Source organism: Schistocerca americana, chromosome 2 (assembly GCF_021461395.2).
Source record: "Schistocerca americana isolate TAMUIC-IGC-003095 chromosome 2, iqSchAmer2.1, whole genome shotgun sequence".
NCBI classification, from domain to species: Eukaryota; Metazoa; Arthropoda; class Insecta; order Orthoptera; family Acrididae; genus Schistocerca; species Schistocerca americana.
The window spans coordinates 12365878-12387367 of record NC_060120.1 but is presented as its reverse complement, the minus strand read 5'-3'; the positions used below and the strand labels follow the sequence as shown (position 1 = coordinate 12387367).

The following is a 21490-nucleotide window of genomic DNA, read 5'->3' as shown; positions in this document are numbered from 1 at the left end:
CTGTAGGGATAGATCAAGATTGGAATACTTGCAACAAATAATTTAGGACATAAGTGCTGCTCTGAGATGAAGAGGTTGGCCCTAGAGTCGGGAGACTGATAGGAAGAAAATGAACACAATTACGCTCGGTCGGAAACTACTAAGCTGGCCAACGATCGTATTTCCTTCCTTTTCCCGTCTACGCTTTCATGTTGTCGTGATTAGTAATTTTGTATCGCTGTACGAGAATTTTTTGAATCATCCTTCGACTCTTATCCCATTTTATCTTATTTCCACAGATACGCAGAAAACATGAAGAGACTTTCTGCCGTATACCGCGAGCACAAGGCGGACTCGCTGGAGCGGGCCGTGTGGTGGATCGAGTACGTGATCCGCCACAGGGGGGCCCCACACCTGCGCAGCGCAGCCCTCGACCTGCACTGGTGGCAGCTGCTGCTGCTCGACGTGGTCGCTTTCGTTCTGGCGGTCGTCGCCCTCACACTCTGCCTCGTCTACTTCGTCACGCGGCGGGTAGTTTCCTTCTTCACAGGCAGCAAACAGAAACAGAAGCAGAAAAAACAGTGATGTTCTCCAGACAGTGTTTGAGCAGTCGCTGTATCTCAGCCAAGTTTACTACAGTCCTGAACCTTTAAAGACATTTCTTGGAGAGTGAAATCATGATCTGTGTCAGATGATACATATCGTGCCACTGAAGCACTACTGTCAAATCTGTGCAACACCTTTTCATGACAGCGGTGGTGCCAATGCAGATAGCATTTTGCGGTGGAAACAGATTCTAGTCTTCGTTGTTTTCCATAAATCTCACATTTGTGCATCTCTCTTTGTTTTACACTTCTTGTTGTTTGACTATCCGTCTAGTTACAAAAATAAAGAAAATACGTAACCCCTTTTCAGATGCCATTCACAATTATTTCTGTTTCGAAACTGTTGGCATTTCATAAATACACAAGAACCACAGTTTAAATCGTACATTAATTGTAATTTAAAATTATCATACAAGTAAATTTATACTACAGCAACAGTAACATAACAATAGTTATGGAAGACGGCTGAATTATTAACATTTACGTAAGTGTTTACATAATAAATGAACTGAGTAGAGATATTGTGTTATATCTGTGCCTTACTGTTGGACAAGTATATAGAAAGTGATCTGTAGAGATATTGTCTAGAGAATGCTGAATTTCTCTACTTTGTATCACTATCGAGAGTTGTACCCGCTTTTATTAATAATTTTTTTCATTTTTATATTATCGACTAATACATAATTGAAAAATAGTAAAGTGTTTAAATACTGCATTTAGTAACAGTATACCCCCACCACGCATTGCACTCTTTTCCTAATGTTTCCTACTCGACCTCCAATTAGTCGTCATGCCTGCCTTATCTCTTTGAAACCAACAAAGAATTACGTGATCAGCTACAGTTACTTTTCATTACAGTCACAATTTCGTCGTCTGCACCAGTCTCTCCTGTGACCCAGTTGGTGACTCTCCTATATGTAATACCGATTCACAACTGGCATCACTTCATTCTCCAATGAGCTACCTACTGTTTTGAATTGTTTTTCGCTTCAAAATTCCATGTCTCACTTCACTGAGTCCAAGACATGATACATGTGCTGATCAAGAAATTTATGTTGCAGACAAGTGTATAGCTCAGTTTTGTTCAAACACATCGAAAATTTGGTTTTAGAAAATCAGTTTACTACTGGGTGCTTTTAGTTCTGTGGTTATTCTATTTCGTTTCCACGCAGTGTCTCTGTACAGTACAAGTCACCTAAGTACAAACACTCATCACATGAGCTTTGATTTCCCTATGAAACTGCGCCATTATCTAAAGAGCAACGGTAAAGTGTGATCAGGAATCGAAGGTGAGTCCGCTGCATTCTACAAACATTTATTGGTTCTTAGTTTGTCTAGTTAAAGCATCTGAAAACTTCCTACAATCCTTTTTAGAGTGATTTTGTGGCTTCCCTTCCATCTTCTTTGCTAACTTCTCCTTCAATTCTGTATTCTGCATTAGCATTATGATGTCTAAGGGAAACTACAAAATTGATCAATACATGCGTTAGCGCAGAAACATCGGTCGAATCAGTGCCTGCTTTCTCAAGTGTTCCTATTTAAGATTTCCTTAGGTTGGGTCGACAGCTTTCTAAAATCCACATAGCTCAGACAAACTCATTGCTATCTAGTGTAACTTCAGTTACGACTTAGATCAGTGGACCGTTTTATAGCAGTAAAATGGTCTAAGTCCAAGATATCCTTGGTCTAATAGAAACCAAATATTTATTCCTATACCATTGGCAGTAATTCTATGGAATATCTGGTGCACTTAACAGACGGTGCTGAAAGTCTAGAGCTTCGTGTAACCCATCTGCATCCTTTTTTATACTTTTTATTTTTGTGTGTATGAGTAAGTCTCATATTTCCTTGCAATCTTGGATTAGCTTCTGTATTTTTTAATATTTACTGAATACATATTCGTAAAAAGTCTAAATTAAATTTTGCAGACATAACCTCCACAACACACACATTAACCCATTATCTAAAGCATGATGATTTAGATTAATTTTCGTGATCCAGTCTTTACACCTAGCTAAGTGAGGTTTCCTTGTGTTCAACAAGCGTCGACAGTTTAAGCGGTCCTGCTGTAATCCAATCACTTCTACAACACAGTTGTCAAAGAATTACACAAGACTCTCTGGGCTGCCGTTTAATCCTATTGCTAAATCTTACTGCACTACCATATAATTTGCGATAATTAGCTTTTGTTTTGAACTGCCCTGTCTTCTCAGTGTCTACAGAATATGATTACCACTAATACACAAGCAATTAACTGTTGACTGCAAATATGTGGCCCTGTAGGTGAAGAATGAAGAGATATAAGAGTTCAAGAGAGCTCTCAAAGAAAGTTGTGAAAATTTGAAAATCTTGCTGGAAACTAACTGCCTTCATCCCCCTTCAATTTTCTCCTCCTTAAACGTTACCATGATCGAGTTAGTAAAATGCTTTTTTCTATTATTAGCTAAAGGAAGACTATTGCATGTTCAAAAAGACCTAATAATGTCTCTCAGTAAGGACCTGAAATATTTCATAATACTTTCAGATTATGGGAAATGTATGTGGTTCCTATTCTATTAACCAATCATCATAAAGTGATGCATTATCATAGGAACATGAGACAGTTGAATCATAACTAAACAAATCACCTATTATCTGCCATGTATACAGGGAGACTTTTCCATTCATGTACAAACACTGCTTGAAGAAAGTACAGATTCCTTGGGGATGAACATCACTCTTCAAGTTTCTGTTTGCCTAATGGCTCCACGAGTAACTAGCATCCAAGTATTTCATAAAAAAAAACAATGTTCAGAAAATGTTGTCAACAAACTGCAGCTGTGAAAGAGCAGCCACACTCTTCCCTGTTCATGTTGACAGTATGCAGCAGATACAAGTAGATAAAAACATCAGGTTCTAGCTCAGTTTTTGGTAAGGAAAAGAAGCTCACTGACTCACTAATTCGTTTGTTTTCTAACAAAAACGTATACAGATTCTGCCTTTTTATCCACTGTCGTACAAATCTTAGATCTAAATAAATTTTTCTCTATTATGTTCACTTATTACAAAATATCTTTTTCATAAAAAAGGTGAATGTAAGAAAATACGTATGTTCTGTTCCTTACCCAAATTTTTTTAAATTCTTTCTTCTTCAGCAGCCATAAGATTGATATGAAATATAGATTTTTCATAATTTTTTTTAATGTTCTCTTGACTACAGTTCTACCACAACCACATGTTATATTTCAGAATTCTTTTCCTTTTTACCTTCTTTACATGTACTACAATATCCATCTGTTCGATAATTGTATTTATGAACTCATTAACATTCTTTTTATTCAGACAGTCACCCCACTTCCTTAACTGTTTGGTGTAGTAATGATTATAAAATTTCATAGGAAACTTTTTTTTTTAATTTCACAGAGTACATTCTAAATCATGAAATCCTTCATAATTATTTTTAAGACTCTTCACTCCTTTCTACCTCAATTATATATTGTATTCTTCAAAAAATTGAAGATCCCAATTAATAATTGTTTTTAAATATCTATTAGGTAAAATAATTTTAAATTCACTATCGAGCTCCAAATATTTTTTCCATACCTGGTGGGTAAATGTTCATAACCAGTAATATAACATAAATCATTTACTTGCAACATGCTAATCTTGTTATACAAATTAAAATTGCTAACACTGTTGAGCTCTTTCAGAAATTTTGTGTTTTTTGCTTCAAATCAAATTCATCATTCTCTATCGTTCTCTATTGTTAGACAAAAAAATCTTTATAATGTTCTAAACTTATACTGTATTTAATAACACATTTTTATATCCTTTAAAGTTTTTCTCTTCCTTTTCATCAATTTTATGAGCTTACAATTTTTATCTCAAAACATAGAATTCTCTCACTATTTTTCCATTACATTTGTCTTCCATTTCTCTTAAAACTTTCTTGTTTATGTGTGGAATACCATAAATAATATCTGTCGAATAATCACTTTTATCAAAGAAATCAATCATTGATATCATGTCTTCACAGAAATCTTCAATATGTGTATTGTAGATTTGACTGACCATATATTGATAACACAACATAATATTTTCACCAATTTAGGTTTCATTATTCTATAGTGAAAAATCACACATCAGTTCTTGAGATGAATCAAGTATATTCATTTAGATGTAGATGGGTTTGTCAAATCTAATTTTAGTTTTATTCATATGATTAGCAAAGATAATTTCATTAAATGCTGTTCTTCCTTTAAAGTTTGGTTTTGATAGAAGTTTATCACATTTCCTCTATCTGACACTATTTTTGTATTCAACCTTTTCTAATAATTTCCACTGTCTTAGCAATCACTAAAGTATTCATTAACTTGTAGAAATCTTTTTCAAAATCATTATTCTATTTCATACTCATTTCTGAATTTAAATCTCTATATTCTTAAACCAGTCACAGTGCTTAAATTTGAAGACTTTGTTTATTTTTGTTATCTTCATTCTTAATGAAAAAATATGTTTTAGGTTTGTGTGGGTGAACTATACAATTATGTTTGTCATTCAAAGTAGTCATTAACAAACTTTCTTCTTTTCCTGGTACAATTTTCTTCCAGGATGAAGTGGAAAGTCTTTATGCAAATCATGGAATTCTGTTGCATATTCGAGATCTACTTCAAATATATTTCCACGTGCACATTCATCGGAAATATCACTTACTTTTCCACAATCAAAAGAATCTGGTTCATCTCATTCACATCCACCGCATGGTAAGTATTGAGTCATTACATAACCATATAAGTTGTTTGCATCTTAATATGCTAAAAAGTTCGATATATTTTTACATCATAGTCTTTCATATATTTACTATTTTCTTTAACATATCTTTTACAACATTGGGATATCCCTCCTCTTATTCATTTTTCAACCATTTAGATCACATCATAATCATGTTATAAATCAAGTAATATTTAGCCTTTTTTGACATAGGACTCAAAGATAAACAAGGTACAGTTACCATGATGGATCCAAGTCGTATACTTCAATATACATTTTTCTAAAATTTCCAAACATAGCAGCCAACACCAAGACATCACTTTTAATATGCAGATCATGATATTCACCAAGCTTTTTTAAGTTAACCTTTTCCAAAACTATTTTTGCATGTACATAACATTCATTACTTATTTCCCAGTAATTCAGATTACTAAATAATTCTTCATTTGCTGCTAATTATGCCACTTCATATTTCTTCCAAAGAGCCCATCTAATCATATCGATACACGTTTTTTCCAGTCATTAGATTGAATAATTCTTCCAGGAAAAGTTTTGTAATACTTTTATTTAATCTTTCTTCACCTTTGATACAAGTTTATCCATTGAAGAAGAAATAAATTTAAATGTATCGATAAATCTCAAATTGATATTTTCTGTCTCCTTATCAAAACTAATGCATCTATCTTTTTTATTAGGTATTAAACCTATCTCTTTTTTCTCATAACCAATTTGTTTTATAAAAGGATGTGAAACATATCCTGATAAATTCTGTAAAGGTCATCTATCTCAATTTTTCTTTAGGTGTTAACAGTTTCATTTCTTCATTTTCAGAATAAATTCTTCTGATGTCTTCTACTTTCTGTTTTATACAATCAATGATTTGTATGACAATTTGGTCCCTTATATGCAACAGGATTTGTATAATGTCCTTTAATGTGCTTGATACAAAAACAGAATCGACTTGGTTTACGTTTTTGGTATTTAAATGAGAATGAATTCTTTGGATTTGGTTAATAGTATGCTTTCAAAATCAGAATAAATAACAAATGAAACTTTTTGTGTATGATGACAATTTTTAAAATATACCTGTGAATCACTATCTTTCATTTTTACTTTCAATGGGGTGTTAATGTTGTTCATATGCGATTATCTAATTTTTCTTTACTATTGAATTGGAGGAAACACAAATTACAAATAAATTTTACAGTTTCATATTTATTATTTTGACGCTAGATCATTTTCTTATATAACAATAGTGCAAATTAGTTCTCTCCTTGAAAAAAAGGAGATTTACATGTTTCTCTTTTTTATATTTCATAACTTTTAATAGATGCACTTGCTATTTTTCACCAAATGAATAAAAAATAGCAGATACGTTCATTTTACTCTCAGTTTTTGGAATATGACCAACCACTAGTGGAAATTCAAAATATTCAATTTTCTGATCAAATTCATCGCCAATATTTTATATTTACTAACTCTTTCCTCATTTTTATCTGCAGGGTATAATTCAGATTTTATAGACCACAGAAAACATTTTTGATAATTGTTTCTTCATTTATACATGACCTTTTATTTTTTTTATTTTATTTGATAATTCATTGTAAGATGATTCAGTCACTGAAACCTACCTGTTAATTCCCAATTATAAACCAATAATTCTATGTAATGTCCATAATTAGTCATGTACTTGAAAGTACCCTTTATTAATAAAATATGTTTGTCAATCATAAATTATTAACTAACTCTCTATGATCTGTGAAACTATACTTTCTATCTGGAACTTGATTTTCATAATATTTGTATTTGTTCACATGTTGTTTTAACATTACTTCCAATCGACAATGTATTTTTAGATTCTTTTTTCAGTTTTCATAATTTTCGCTATAAGTGCAGTTTAGAAATTTTCTCCTTGGTTTATCATCTTTAGTTTCATAAATTTCATCATCAAAATGAACTAACTGTTTCCAAAAGTTCCATCTTGCATCAGCTAAAGCAGATGTTTGTGACTTCATGTCTCGTAATAAATTTAATTGATCGGATTTATTTAATTTATAATAACCTCTTAAACTAATTCTTTTATAATATTCACGAAGCTCAACAACCATTAATTTCTTCATTTTAGTCTTCTACCTCTTAAGAGTAAAATTTAAGAGATTTCTAAAAAGCTAATATTTCAACAGTCGACCAGTGCAATTACATATTTAATAGGTATATTAAAATAAGTATGAGATGATTGTCCTTTCTTATTTTTCATAAATTCTGAAATAAATTTGTCACATTCACTGTGATGTTTATGTGAAGGATCTCTGTAAAGCAAACTTAAATCTTTAATTTCTTCACAACAAATACATTTTTCTGAAGATAGATTAAGTGGCTCTACATCATTTTTCATCGACTGTAATGTTTGCAAATGATCTTCACAGAGAACACATTATTTTTAAATATATTTTGCACATACACAAGAAATTCGTTTTTCACTGTACACATTTACATAATATTCATTTATATAATATCGTTCTGTAAGCATCTTTGGCGTATTTTTGTGAAGTAAAATCATCAGTTGACTTCTCAGTATTACAACACCTACACAGTTTAATTAAAATCAGTTCAATTTATATAAAAGGTTATTAGATTTTTATAGAATTTCTAAGTATTGTAAAGTACCTTTCAATACATTTATTACATTAGGAACTAGTTCTAACGATTTATTGCAATGACTACCTAATAAAGATAAATGGATGGCACCGGTTAATTTTTCTAAATTCATTACATTCATAAAAAATTTCATCCTTGGAAAAATGCAATAATCGATTAACATATCTGAATGCTTAATTTAATACTGTAGGTAAACCTGGAAAGTGTCCACTTATAATTGCTCCTGATTTATACTGAAGATCACATTCATTTAACTCTACAAAGAAAAAATCATTAAAGTGTAAAAATTGACAGAATTTCTTAATTCCACATAATGCTTCAGCTAATTCATTTGTATTAACCAATTGTACAACTGGTGCATATTTTGATACAGTCAGCAGTGTTGATATTTTTTGCCATAATAACTCTGAATACCACTGACATCATCTCGAAGTAATTAGAACTGTGAATGATTGAAGTATGGATATGTTGTTGATTCATAAATATCTTAATGATCTCAGAATAATCAATCATCAAATTTATGTACCAGAACTTAAAACAAATTTGTCTGATGTTTTGGTGTTTTCTTGTTAATCTCCAAGTACCACAATTCTTCATCACCATATGTTTCCTACTGGACCAATAATTATATTTGGAAGAAATGCATAATCTAACACATTTCCTTTTCCATCTAGAGCCTTTGGACAAAGATGACCATATATTCCAATTTTATGTGACCATCTTTTATTTTAAATTTTAATATCAAATTTATTGTTATCAGGATGATGTCTAGTAGCAGTATATTTTTGCTATAAATGGAGTGCTTTTCTGGTTATTTCTAATACTTTTTAGTTGCTCTACTGTAGAATCATTTTATATTGCTTTTATTCCACTTATATGTACAAATTTTATAACTACCAAATGAATCTTTTATACCAAATCTAGGCTCACTCATAAATTTTGAAGATTATTCTCTTAACTCACCAGTTGTTTCAAGATTCTATGTATACTGAAATAACATTAAGGCTTCCATGAATACATCATCACTGACTTGAGTTACTTTTGTATCATGAATATTTAAGAATCACATACAAAATTTTTAGTGCTTTATTGTCACTCACTTGAGTAAATTTTGCATCATGAATATTTATGTACCAAGAGCACACAAAAATTTTGGAGCTTTATTCTTTTTGACACAAATTGATATTATAAACAACAGTACTAGAAGTACCTTCATTTATATGCAGTTAAAATATTAAAAAATGAAACTAAAGCCAAGCATCAACTTGTGTCTGCTTCTGTACATAGTTTTTATTAATAAAAAAATCTTGTAAACAAGATTTTTATTAAATGGACTGTCATTGACCTCATCATGAAATGTATTGTTTACAAATAACATTCTATGTTTTATTTATGAAGATTTTCAGCTGTGAGAAGATTAACAGCTCAGGAACAATATGGATTTCCATCATCACAAAGGAAATTATGAAAAACTAACACTCTTTGAATGTGCAACCTCATATTGTATTTATTAATTAATAAAGTTCATATTCTTTAATATAAAAATAAAAAACTAAAAAATATTTTTAATAAACAGAATCTATTATAAGGACCTATAATGCTAAGTTATCGATGATTAATACTTTTGAATTTATTTAGGAAAAACATTTCCAGTTAAACTGAGTTCTTGGTTTAGGGACATTTGGTTTCCTTTACTTGAAAAGAGAGATATATTAATTACAAATGAAATTTTAAACTATATTCACTATGGAATATCAGATTTCATGAGTCCAAAGCCTGCAAAGTTGAAAAAATTGAAGGCTACACTCTTGCAATATTAAACCTGTAATCTAGAAAAGATAGAAACGAAATATAATGGTCCTACAGTTCTATAATGTAAATATGTTCAAATCAATATCTAACAATTGACACCTAACACTCTAGTTAAAAAACATGCATCTTACTAAGTGTTGAAAATTTTAATAAATTAGTAAATTGTTAAGAACTAAGGTTGCTGATCAAATTAAAAATTATTACACTATGTTAGAAAATATTCTATTTGATATTCATTAATGAGTCTGGATTATATTCATTAGCTTTAAAGGAAAAATGTATTTAGATTACAAATGAAATTTTATAATGTATTTATTACGAAATTAACAGGTCTCCAGAGTGGAAGGCATGAATAAATTTCAAATTTAATTTTATATAATATTTCACAGGTCAATAATTTAACATGTGAATAAATTGAACACAATAAACAATTCAATAAAAATATTTCTCATAAGTGGAACCAGCTCCAAATCCATAAAATGCAGTTGTCACTAGTTCAGAAGCATGTGTGATGAACATTACTGCGTTTATTTATTGGCTATATTTAGGTTCTTGGTTTAAAAATTATTGGGTTATATTATTTCAACAAAGAATATTTTGATAACAAACGCTATTATATGTTTTATTTATTATGGAATTTCAGACCTATGCTACTCTGGGACTGAAAAATTGAATGGAATTAAATATAACATTGTTGATTCCTATAAAAACTGTAGCCTTGACTACACAAAAACGAAATATAAAGATCCTCTAGCCTGAGAATATGAATAAATTCGAAATGAAGGAAAGAAATAATAACTAACGATATAAATAAAGAAACATAGATTTTATTATCAGTTAGAAGTTTTGAAAAACCTGTAATATGTTTAAGAACTAAAACAGGTAATGAAATTAGAGATTGTTATAATACTGTTGAAGAAATATCTTACAATTATTTGAAATATGCAGCATCTGTAGAAAAAGATAAATCCAAGTAAATAGCTATTCAATTTCAAATTGGTTAAAAATCAGAGATGAAGAAATGAAGAATTAGAAAATAAAAGAAGAAGCTAAAAAATTCAGTATGTATATGAATAGCTTTATTGACAAGGTTAAGCAAAAAACAAAAAATGGGTATAGTTATATAAATACCCCAAATAGATATTCTTTAATTAATAACTTTAGAGTACCAAAAATTTATCGAACATGATAAATTTTATACATGTACTATGATAAAGTATTAATCCATAAATTACTTCATCGTTTTAGAAATAAGAAGAATAAAGAAAATATTCTTATACATTACACACATTCATCCTTGAATGCTAAATCAGTGATTAAAAATAGAAACAACCTTTTTATTTTTTTAACATTCTAACTTGGAATCACTTAACATAAATACATAAATGTGTCAAATTACACTTAATGAAATAGAATTATATACAAAAGTGTGATTGAGGTATCACAAGAGAAAATAAATAAAGTGTCACATGATTGTGTAGATAAAAATAATTTAAGTGTATTTAGGAATCAACTATTAGATAGAGTTGGAACTCATCATGTTAGTAACAGAAAGAAATGGAAAAGCAGTAAGGAAAAAATAACACATAAAGAAGTGAAAGTTACTATTAAATATTAATTATTTCTCAATAAAAGTATATTATTCTATTACTTTCTTATAATTAAGTTGGTGGTTCATTGAACCCTCTGCCAGGCACTTTATTGTGATTAGCAGAGGAATCATATAGATGTAGATGTAGAAATAGATGTAGAAGACTCATAAGAACATTGATAACAATTTTTATGTACATCTGATAAGCTAAACTCTGTAGATGCACCATCCAATTCAATCAACTCAAATTTGAAATTGCCAAATATTTGTTAACCTTTATTTTAATACTACAATGGTGGAGTTTCTGGCATTCCTAAAATGGCAGAATGGGGTCCTTTTGACCCCACATAAAATATTTTCATATTTAACTTAAACAAGTACTTTATTAATGTTTGTTAATCAATACTTTATTTCTAGTAATCACAACTATTATTTAGAATTATAATTAATAATTTATAATTTATTTGAACAAGAATGTATCATACAAATTTATTGTTGCAACTACTGACAAGTTTCTTAACTCCAGATGGTAATTTATTAACTTTTCATACAACCTTTGAAACATATTTAGTATATTTGGTTCACTTTACTCTGACATGTATCTTACACTCAAATCGTTTGAAGCTGCTAGATGCACTTAGCACAGGTGATTTCTGCTTTATGTGCATATTTTCTGTGTATGGCTTTGTGGCACTTTACACAGTTTTCAAAGGTCCTGTTGGCTTTGCAGAGGCTGATTTGGCACTTCCTCCCTTTTCTAGGTGATTTCAGTCCAATATCCTCTTCCTTTGCCTGATGTTCTTGCTCTTTCGTTCCCTTGAGTTCATTTGCCAGTTGATGTGTAAACCTCTTCCTTTCCATTTTCTTGTTCATTACTATGTTATAGACGACCCATGACATTGTTTCCATTACATCCAGTATGTTGTCGATGACATAGATTGACCATTGCCTACATGCAACCCTCAGTATATTTACTGGTCATTTGAATGCCCATGTGCACCCTATACTGTGTTACATTGTAGAATGTTAGAGTTTCAGGTTTTTTCTTTCCTTCCGTGCTTAATTCTACTTCAGCGTGCAGCATATCCAAAAGAATGACATTTTTATTGCTCTTTCCTTTGTATACAGTGAAGGTGCAGTCAGTGTTGCCACTATTGTGCAGTATTGCGGTGGAGTGTGTTTCAGTGTTTGGGTTCCTAACTTCATCAGGGATTTGACAGTGGATCTTGTCTATTGTACCAACTAATTAAGTTTTCTTTTGTTTGAGTTTGTTTTAGCCAGTCGAAGAGACGTAAAGAAGTTTTCTGTGGTCACATTTCTTCCTTGATTTACAAATGGCTCCATGAGACACAGAACGACATACTCTCCAAGTGGTTGTTTCTCTCTATGCGTGTCCTCTTTGTTGAGGTATAGGAAAGTATTGTATATATTTGCTTTGTCGTTACATCAACAGCCAATCCGGATTTGAGACCATATTTGTCTGGTTTGTTGAACATGAATTGAGTAAACCTGCATCTTGCCTGGCTTGGTGACAGTTGCTCGTCAATGGTTATATTTTCTCCAGGGCGGTAAGTACAAATATTACTTTCAATGAACTTTCCCCATATTTCAGATACAAGAATGAATTTGTTGGCTGCCAGGCATTCAGCACAGATTGATTTTTCATCGAAACGGAGAAATCTGAGAAACTCCTGAAATCTGTCCCTCGGCATAAAGACCTTGATAAAAGCAGAGCCCCAAAAGTGTAACCTGAGGTCATCCACAGACATACCTATTGTGTACAATACACCCCGAACATACATGATGGCCATCAGTTTCTCCAGTTCCTCAAGTACACAGTCCAGTCATTGCTTTTTAGTACTTTTTGAACATTTGATTCTCTGTATTCTTCATAAGACTTAGCAGTGCTTCATAAAAAATAAGACCGTAGGTCCTGATGGTAGAGCTATTTTCTTGTTAGCAAGCATAAGCAGTGGGACCTCCTCTCTTCTTCAGAACATTCACAGCTGACCGCCTTCCAGAAGATGAATAACTTCCAATCTCCCACACGGTTCCATCCCTTGCAATCACCTTTGTGGACGCTTCAAACTGTACCTACTGTGGTGAAAGAGGTGATGATTGACGTATATCAACATCTGAATCCTGTTCCACGTTTTTATCAGCCCTGTATTCAAAAGATCTGATTCAAGAACATGTTAAGAGTAGTTCGAGCAATGGTGGGCTGGACGCAATGGTGTGCACAGCGGCAACAGTATGACGCCGTGTACTGAACATGGAAATCAAACTATAAATGTAAATCAATAAGGCGGAACACAATCCTATCGTTGATCGCTCAGTAATACACTTAGGTAACAAAAATCGTGGGATACCTGCTACGTATAATGCCGGGCCTCCTTTCGGCCCTCATAGTGCGGCAACTACGCGGCATGGACTCAACAAGCCGCTGAAAGTCCCCTTCGGAAGTATTGACCCACGCTGCTTCTATAGCCTTCCATAATTACGAAAGTATTTCCGGTGCAGAATTTTTTGATTGAACTGACCTTTCGATTGTGCCCCATAAATGTTAGATGAGATTCACGTAGAAAAATCCACGTGGAGAAATAATTTTATCGAGTTATTCAGAATGTTCTTCAAACCAATAACGAACAGTTGTGTCTAGGTGACACGGAGGACTGTCATGTATCAAAATTCCATCGTTTTTTGGGAACATGAAGTTCATGAGTGGCTGAAAATGGTCTCCAAATAATCGAAAATAACCATTTGGCGTGAATGATCGGTTCAGTTGCTCCGGAGTACCCAGTAAATCCCAGCACACCCCACATCATTGTGGAAGCATCACAGTCCCTCATTCCATGGCTTCCTGAGCGTCTGCTCCACACTCCAAACCTACTATAAGCTCTTAGCAACTAAAAGGGGAACTCATCTCACCGTCCCATGGTTTTCCAGTCGTCTAGGGTCCAACCCATATGGCCACAAGCTCAGAGAGGCGCTGCAGGTGGTGTCGTACTGTTAGCTAAACCACTCGCGTCATTCGTCTGCTACCATAGCCCACTAACACCAAATTTCTCCGCACTTTCCTAACGGATACGTTCGTCGTGCGTCCGACATCGGTTCCTACGGTCATTCCACTGCGTTGTCCGGGGCGAGGACCTGAAATTTAGTATTCTCGGCACAGTCTTGACGCACTCTGTGCATCTCGGAATATTCAATTCCCTAACGAGTTCCGAAATAGAATGCTCCCCCACGCGTTTACCTCCAACCAGTCCGCGTTCAAAGTCTGTTAATTCCCGGCAAGCGGCCATAATCACGTCGGAAAACTTTTCGTACGAATCACGTGAGTAAAAATAACAGCTCCGCCAATGCACTGCCTTGTTGTACGTTGTGTATGTGATACTACTGCCACCTGTGTCCGTGCATATGCTATCCCATGACTTCTGTCACCTCAATGCAGATGTTCTTCGTGACCGATAAAAAGTTATTTTTCTGGTGCAGGGCGATATCTTTTCGTTTTGTTTGCTGTGTGTTTGTAATAAGTACCAGGACCAATGGCGGCATGACGTATTTAATCGTAGGTGTTCTTTTGAACATTCGGCCTGGAGTCTCACTGAAGGGAGTATAATTGTCTTCAGTAACGAATACCGCTTCGAATTGAGCCGCTGTGACCAGCTGAGACCAGTCTGGAGGCGGCCTGAAAAGCGGTGGCACACAAACCTAATTGTCCCCCCACCATACGGCCCGAAAAACAGGAGTGATAGTCTGGAGGTGCCGTTTCTTTTCATTGTAGGAATCCTTTGGTTTAATCCGAGGCATCTTAACAGCAGGCCTACAAGAGTGTAACCTGAGGTCATCCACAGACATACCTACTGTGTACTATACACCCCGAACATACATGGTGGCCATCAGTTTCTCCACTTCCTCAAGTACAGAGTCCAGTCATTGTTTTTTAGTACTTTTTGAACATTTGATTCTCTGTATTTCTTCATAAGACTTAGCAGTGCTTCATCACAAATAAGACGGAAGGTCCTGAAGAGCATATATTCTAAGCCCCGTTTTGCTGTCCTTCATGGCAAGCCACCCTGTGCTCACATTTGAGCAAGCTAATGCCCGCCCACACATGGAGAGAGTTTCTACTGCTTATCTTCGTGCCTGTCAAACCCTGACTTAGCCTGCATGTTCGCTGGATCTCTATCCAATCGAGAGGAGCACTATGGACAGGGCCCTCCAGCTGGCTTGGGATTTTGACATCTAAGACACCAATTGGACAGGACGCTACGACATTCCTCAGGCAACAGCAGCCGGCCGAGACAATGGCACCAATGAGGAAGTAACCTACGAGAGCGAAATTTTAAGAGTTCCTAACTAGGAACGAATTGTATAGTTGCATCTGTGTGCTTTGGTAGTACAGTTTCTCGAGTTTCTGCGTCTTAATTTAATATTTATTGGGCACTGTTTACGCATTTTCCTTCGTGTCGCACAGTAAACCGATTTTGCGTCGTATTACAAGTTCCTAATCGTGAGCGAATTATTTAGTGTCACTTTAGTGCTTTGGTTGTTTTTGAATCTCTCTTAATCAGTCTGATTAATTAGATATCGTTCTTGTGTTGTCCTCTGTGTTTACAGTAGAGTTTCAGCGTGTATGTCGAATGTCATTTGTTTGTCTGCGTATTGCAGTTTTTCGAGCCCCTTAGTATGGATAGGGACTGTGACTGCTGTGTGCGAGCGCGAGCCGAGTTGGTGACACTTTGCTCTCAGCTCCAGGCTGTGATGGCTTCGGCTACACAGCTTGAAGTTGCTGTAGATGGGCATCACTGTCGTGGGCCGGTCGTATAACAGACGGCCAGCACGTCTGAGTCCGCCAATCGGTCGGCAGCAGTGGCCAACACAGTTACTGCTTGCACGAGGTGGACCTGTCACCTGTGGTTGAGTCAACGGTCACCTCAGGACATGGTGGGCAGTGTAAGGCTCCCTGGTTAGTCTGACAGACAGATTCCAGGTGCTGTCTGTGGCTGACACTGTCCCTCAGCCAGATGCAGTCGATTGTCCTGTTTCACAGGAAAGCTCTCAGCCTGCGAGATCTGGGCAATCACCGAGGTTGAGATTCCAGAATGAGATTTTCACTCTGCAAAGGAGTGTGCGCTGATATGAAACTTTCTGGCAGATTAAAACTGTGTGCCAGACCGAGACTCGAACTCGGGACCTTTGCCTTTCGTGGGCACACAGTTTTAATCTGTCAGAAAGTTTCATATCAGTGCACATTCCACTGCAGAGTGAGAATCTCATTCTGGAAACATCCGCCCAGGCTGTGTCTAAGCCATGTCTCCGCAATACCCTTTCTTTCAGGAGGGCTGGTTCTGCAGGTTCGCAGGAGAGCTTCTGTAAAGTTTGGAAGGTAGGACACGAGGTACTGGCATAAGTAAAGCTGTGAGGACGGGGCGTGAGTGGCGCTTGGGTAGCTCAGATGGTAGAGCACTTGCCCGTGAAAGGCAAAGGTCCCGAGTTGGAGTCTCGGTCCGGCTCACAGTTCTAATCTGCCAGGAAGTTTCAGAGGTTGAGATTGTTGGTAGTTGGGAATTCCAATGATAGGAGCGTAATGGGGCCCTTTAGGGACATGGCTGCCAAAGTGGGGAGTGGTGGGGTGGGGGGGGGGGGGGAAGAAACTCAATGTGAACTCAACGTGCCATATACCACAACAGAGCCTCCAATAGCTTGAACGGTGCCCTGCCGACATGCAGGATCCATGAATTCATGGTGTTGTCTCCTTACCTATACACGTCCATCGGCTCGATACAATTTGAAACGAGACTCGTCCGACCAGGCAACATCATTCCAGTCATCAACAGTCCAATGTAGACATTAATGGGCCCAGGCGAGGTGTAAAGCTTTGTGTCCTGCAACCATCAAGGGTACACGAGTGGGCCTCCGGCTCTGAAAGCCCGTATCGATAATGTTTCGATAAATGGTTCACACATTGACACTTGTTGATGGCCCAGCGCTGAAATCTGCAGCAATTTGTGGAACGTCACGCCGACCTTCTGTCACGATGAACGTTTCTCTTCAGTCGCCTTTGGTCCAGTTCTTGCAGGATCCTTTTCGGTCGTAACGATGTCGGAGGTTTGATGTTTTGCCAGATTCCTGATATTCACAGCACACTCGCGAAATGATCGTACGGGAAAATCCCCACTTCATCGTTACCTTGGATATGCTGTGTGCCGACTATAATACCACGTTCAAACTCACTTAAATCTCGATAACCTGCCATTGTAGCAGCAGTATCTGATCTAACGTCTGCTCTGTACACTTGTCTTATATAGGTGTTGTCGACCGCGGCGCCATCTTCTGCCTGTTGATATATCTCTGTTTTTGAATACGCATGTCTATACCAGTTTCTTTGGCGCTTCGGTGTAATTTGATGTTCTTGTTCTACTTTTTATAACCGAATACATTCTTTTCTTTTGTTGCTATACTCTTCTAACTTTGGCAGACATTTTGTATCACTCTTAAATGTTGGCTTCTATATTAGATGTAGTATGCTAATCATCATGATTGCAATGTAAAGCATGTACTGCGCCTGGCACTAGAAAATCCGCTGGCTGTCTTACCAATATAAACAAATACGAAAGCCCGTCAGAACTAAATTAATGTCCCGCTCAAAGTGACAACTGATTTACGTAATTGTTGTCAACATGTACCAAAGAAAAGAAAATGGTATTTCGTTTAAAACTGGTAAAAACAGTTTACTACTGGTAGAAATATGGCAAGTCTAAGGCTGTAGTATGTAAGGTGTCAGGCAAATCCAACACCTTCCATGAAAACCCTGACGTGAAAGAGCAAATCCAGTAGTATGTCACATAGCTCCGAATAAATCGTGACATTACATTAACCAAAGTAATACGAGTAACGAGTGAGCAAATGGAATACCACAGACTAACACAAGAATGCCTAAATGCATGTCATACCTTCCCACGGTGAGACAGACGCAGTTCCGAGGGGAAAAACGAGAACAGAAGCCGAGAGCAGAGCCGCGTTAAGCTGGAAGGCCCTCCGATAAGGGACGGACACCCACGTGGCCAGCTAACCGCTAGGACCACACCCCAGCCGCAAGTTTTAGCGTGAGACTTTCTCGCGTCTCTGTTACGTCAGGACCACCCCCCAGCCCATGTTATAAGCTAGAGCCCTACAGAAGAACAGTATAGATCTTGTTGTTGTTGTGGTCTTCAGTCCTAGACTGGTTTGATGCAGCTCTCCATGCTACTCTATCCTGTGCAAGCTTCTTCATCTCCCAGTACCTACTGCAACCTACATCCTTCTCAATCTGCTTAGTGCATTCATTTCTTGGTCTCCCTCTACGATTTTTACCCTCCTCGCTGCCCTCCAATGCCAAATTTGTGCTCCCTTGATGCCTCAAAACATGTCCTACCAACCGATCCCTTCTTCTAGTCAAGTTGTGCCACAAACTTCTCTTCTCCCCAATCCTATTCAATACCTCCTCATTAGTTACGTGATCTACCCACCTTATCTTCAGCATTCTTCTGTAGCACCACATTCGAAAGCTTCTATTCTCTTCTAGTCCAAACTAGTTATCGTCCATGTTTCACTTCCATACATGGCTACACTCCATACAAATACTTTCAGAAACGACTTCCTGACACTTAAATCTATACTCGATGTTAACAAATTTCTCTTCCTAAGAAACGCTTTCCATGCCATTGAGAGTCTACATTTTATATCCTCTCTACTTCGACCATCATCGGTTATTTTACTCCCTAAATAGCAAAACTCCTTTACTACTTTAAGTGTCTCATTTCCTAATCTAATACCCTCAGCATCACCCGACTTAATTTGACTACATTCCATTATCCTCGTTTTGCTTTTGTTGATGTCCATCTTATATCCTCCTTTCAAGACACTGTCCCTTCCGTTCAACTGCTCTTCCAAGTCCTTTGCTGTCTCTGACAGAATTACAATATCATCGGCGAACCTCAAAGTTTTTACTTCTTCTCCATGAATTTTAGTACCTACTCCGAATTTTTCTTTTGTTTCCTTTACTGCTTGCTCAATATACAGATTGAATAACATCGGGGAGAGGCTACAACCCTGTCTCACTCCTTTCCCCACCACTGCTTCCCTTTCATGCCCCTCGACTCTTATAACTGCCATCTGGTTTCTGTACAAATTGTAAATAGCCTTTCGCTCCCTGTATTTTACCCCTGACACCTTCAGAATTTGAAAGAGAGTATTCCAGTTAACATTGTCAAAAGCTTTCTCTAAGTCTACAAATGCTAGAAACGTAGGTTTGCCTTTTCTTAATCTTTCTTCTAAGATAAGTCGTAAGGTCAGTATTGCCTCACGTGTTCCAACATTTCTACGGAATCCAAACTGATCTTCCCCGAGGTCGGCTTCTACCAGTTTTTCATTCATCTGTAAAGAATTCGTGTTAGTATTTTGCAGCTGTGACTTATTAAACTGATAGTTCGGTAATTTTCACATCTGTCAACACCTGCTTTCTTTGGCACTGGAATTATTATATTCTTCTTGAGTCTGAGGGTATTTCGCCTGTCTCATACATCGTGCTCAACAGATGGTAGAGTTTTGTCATGACTGGCTCTCCCGAGGCCATCAGTAGTTCTAATGGAATGTTGTCTACTCCCGGGGCCTTGTTTCGACTCAGGTCTTTCAGTGCTCTGTCAAACTCTTCACGCAGTATCTTATCTCCCATTTCGCCTTCATCTACATCCTCTTCCATTTCCATAATATTTTTTCCTCCAGTACATCGCCCTTGTATAAACCCTCCATATACTCCTTCGACTTTTCTGCCTTCCCGTTTTTGCTTAGAACTGGGTTGCCATCTGAGCTCTTGATATTCATACAAGTGGTTCTCTTCTCTCCAAAGGTCTCTTTAATTTTCCTGTAGGCAGTATCTATCTTACCCCTAGTGAGACAAGCCTCTACATCCTTACATTTGTCCTCTAGCCGTCCCTGCTTAGCCATTTTGCACTTCCTGTCGATATCATTTTTGAGACGTTTGTATTCCTTTTTGCCTGCTTCATTTACTGCATTTTTATATTTTCTCCTTTCATCCATTAAATTCAATATTTCTTCTGTTACCCAAGGACTTCTATTAGCCCTCGTCTTTTTACCTACTTGATCGTCTGCTGCCTTCACTACTTCATCCCTCAGAGCTACCCATTCCTCTTCTACTGTATTTCTTTCCCCCATTCCTGTCAATTGTTCCCTTATACTCTCCCTGAAACTCTCTACAACCCCTGGTTCTTTCAGTTTATCCAGGTCCCATCTCCCTAAATTCCCACCTTTTTGCAGTTTCTTCAGTTTCAATCTGCAGTTCATAACCAATAGATTGTGGTCAGAATCCCCATCTGCCCCAGGAAATGTCTTACAATTTAAAACCTGGTTCCTAAATCTCTGTCTTACCATTATATAATCTATCTGATACCTTTTAGTATCTCCAGGATTCTTCCAGGTATACAACCTTTTTTATGATTCTTGAACCAAGTGTTAGCTATGATTAAGTTATGCTCTGTGCAAAATTCTACAAAGGCGGCCTCCTCTTTCATTCCTTCCCCCCCAATCCATATTCACCTACTATGTTTCCTTCTCTCCCTTTTCCTACTGACGAATTCCAGACACCAATGACTATTAAATTTTCGTCTCCCTTCACTACCTGAATAATTTATTTTATCTCGTCATACGTTTCATCTATTTCTTCATCATCTGCAAAGCTAGTTGGCATATAAACTTGTACTACTGTAGTAGAAATGGGCTTTGTGTCTATCTTGGCCACAATAATGCGTTCACTATGCTGTTTGTAGCAGCTAACCCACACTCCTATTTTTTTATTCGTTATTAAACCTACTCCTGCATTACCCCTATTTGATTTTGTGTTTATAACCCTGTAATCACCTGACCAAAAGTCTTGTTCCTCCTGCCACCGAACTTCACGAATTCCCACTATATCTAACTTTAACCTATCCATTTTCCTTTTTAAATTTTCTAACCTACCTGCCCGATTAAGGGATCTGACATTCCACACTCCGATCCGTAGAACGCCAGTTTTCTTTCTCCTGATAACTACGTCCTC

General features: G+C 36.2%; 1 protein-coding gene across 1 annotated transcript in view; it reads left to right on the top strand.

The window, feature by feature from the left end:
• Window positions 1-291: 291 nt before the first annotated feature.
• The window catches only part of LOC124596630, a 197874-nt gene continuing 176675 nt past the window's right edge, over window positions 292-21490 (top strand). Inside the window, exon 1 of the mRNA XM_047135859.1 lies at window positions 292-510. Coding sequence (XP_046991815.1) covers window positions 292-510 — 219 coding nt within the window. The remainder of the gene's footprint in view (window positions 511-21490) is intronic.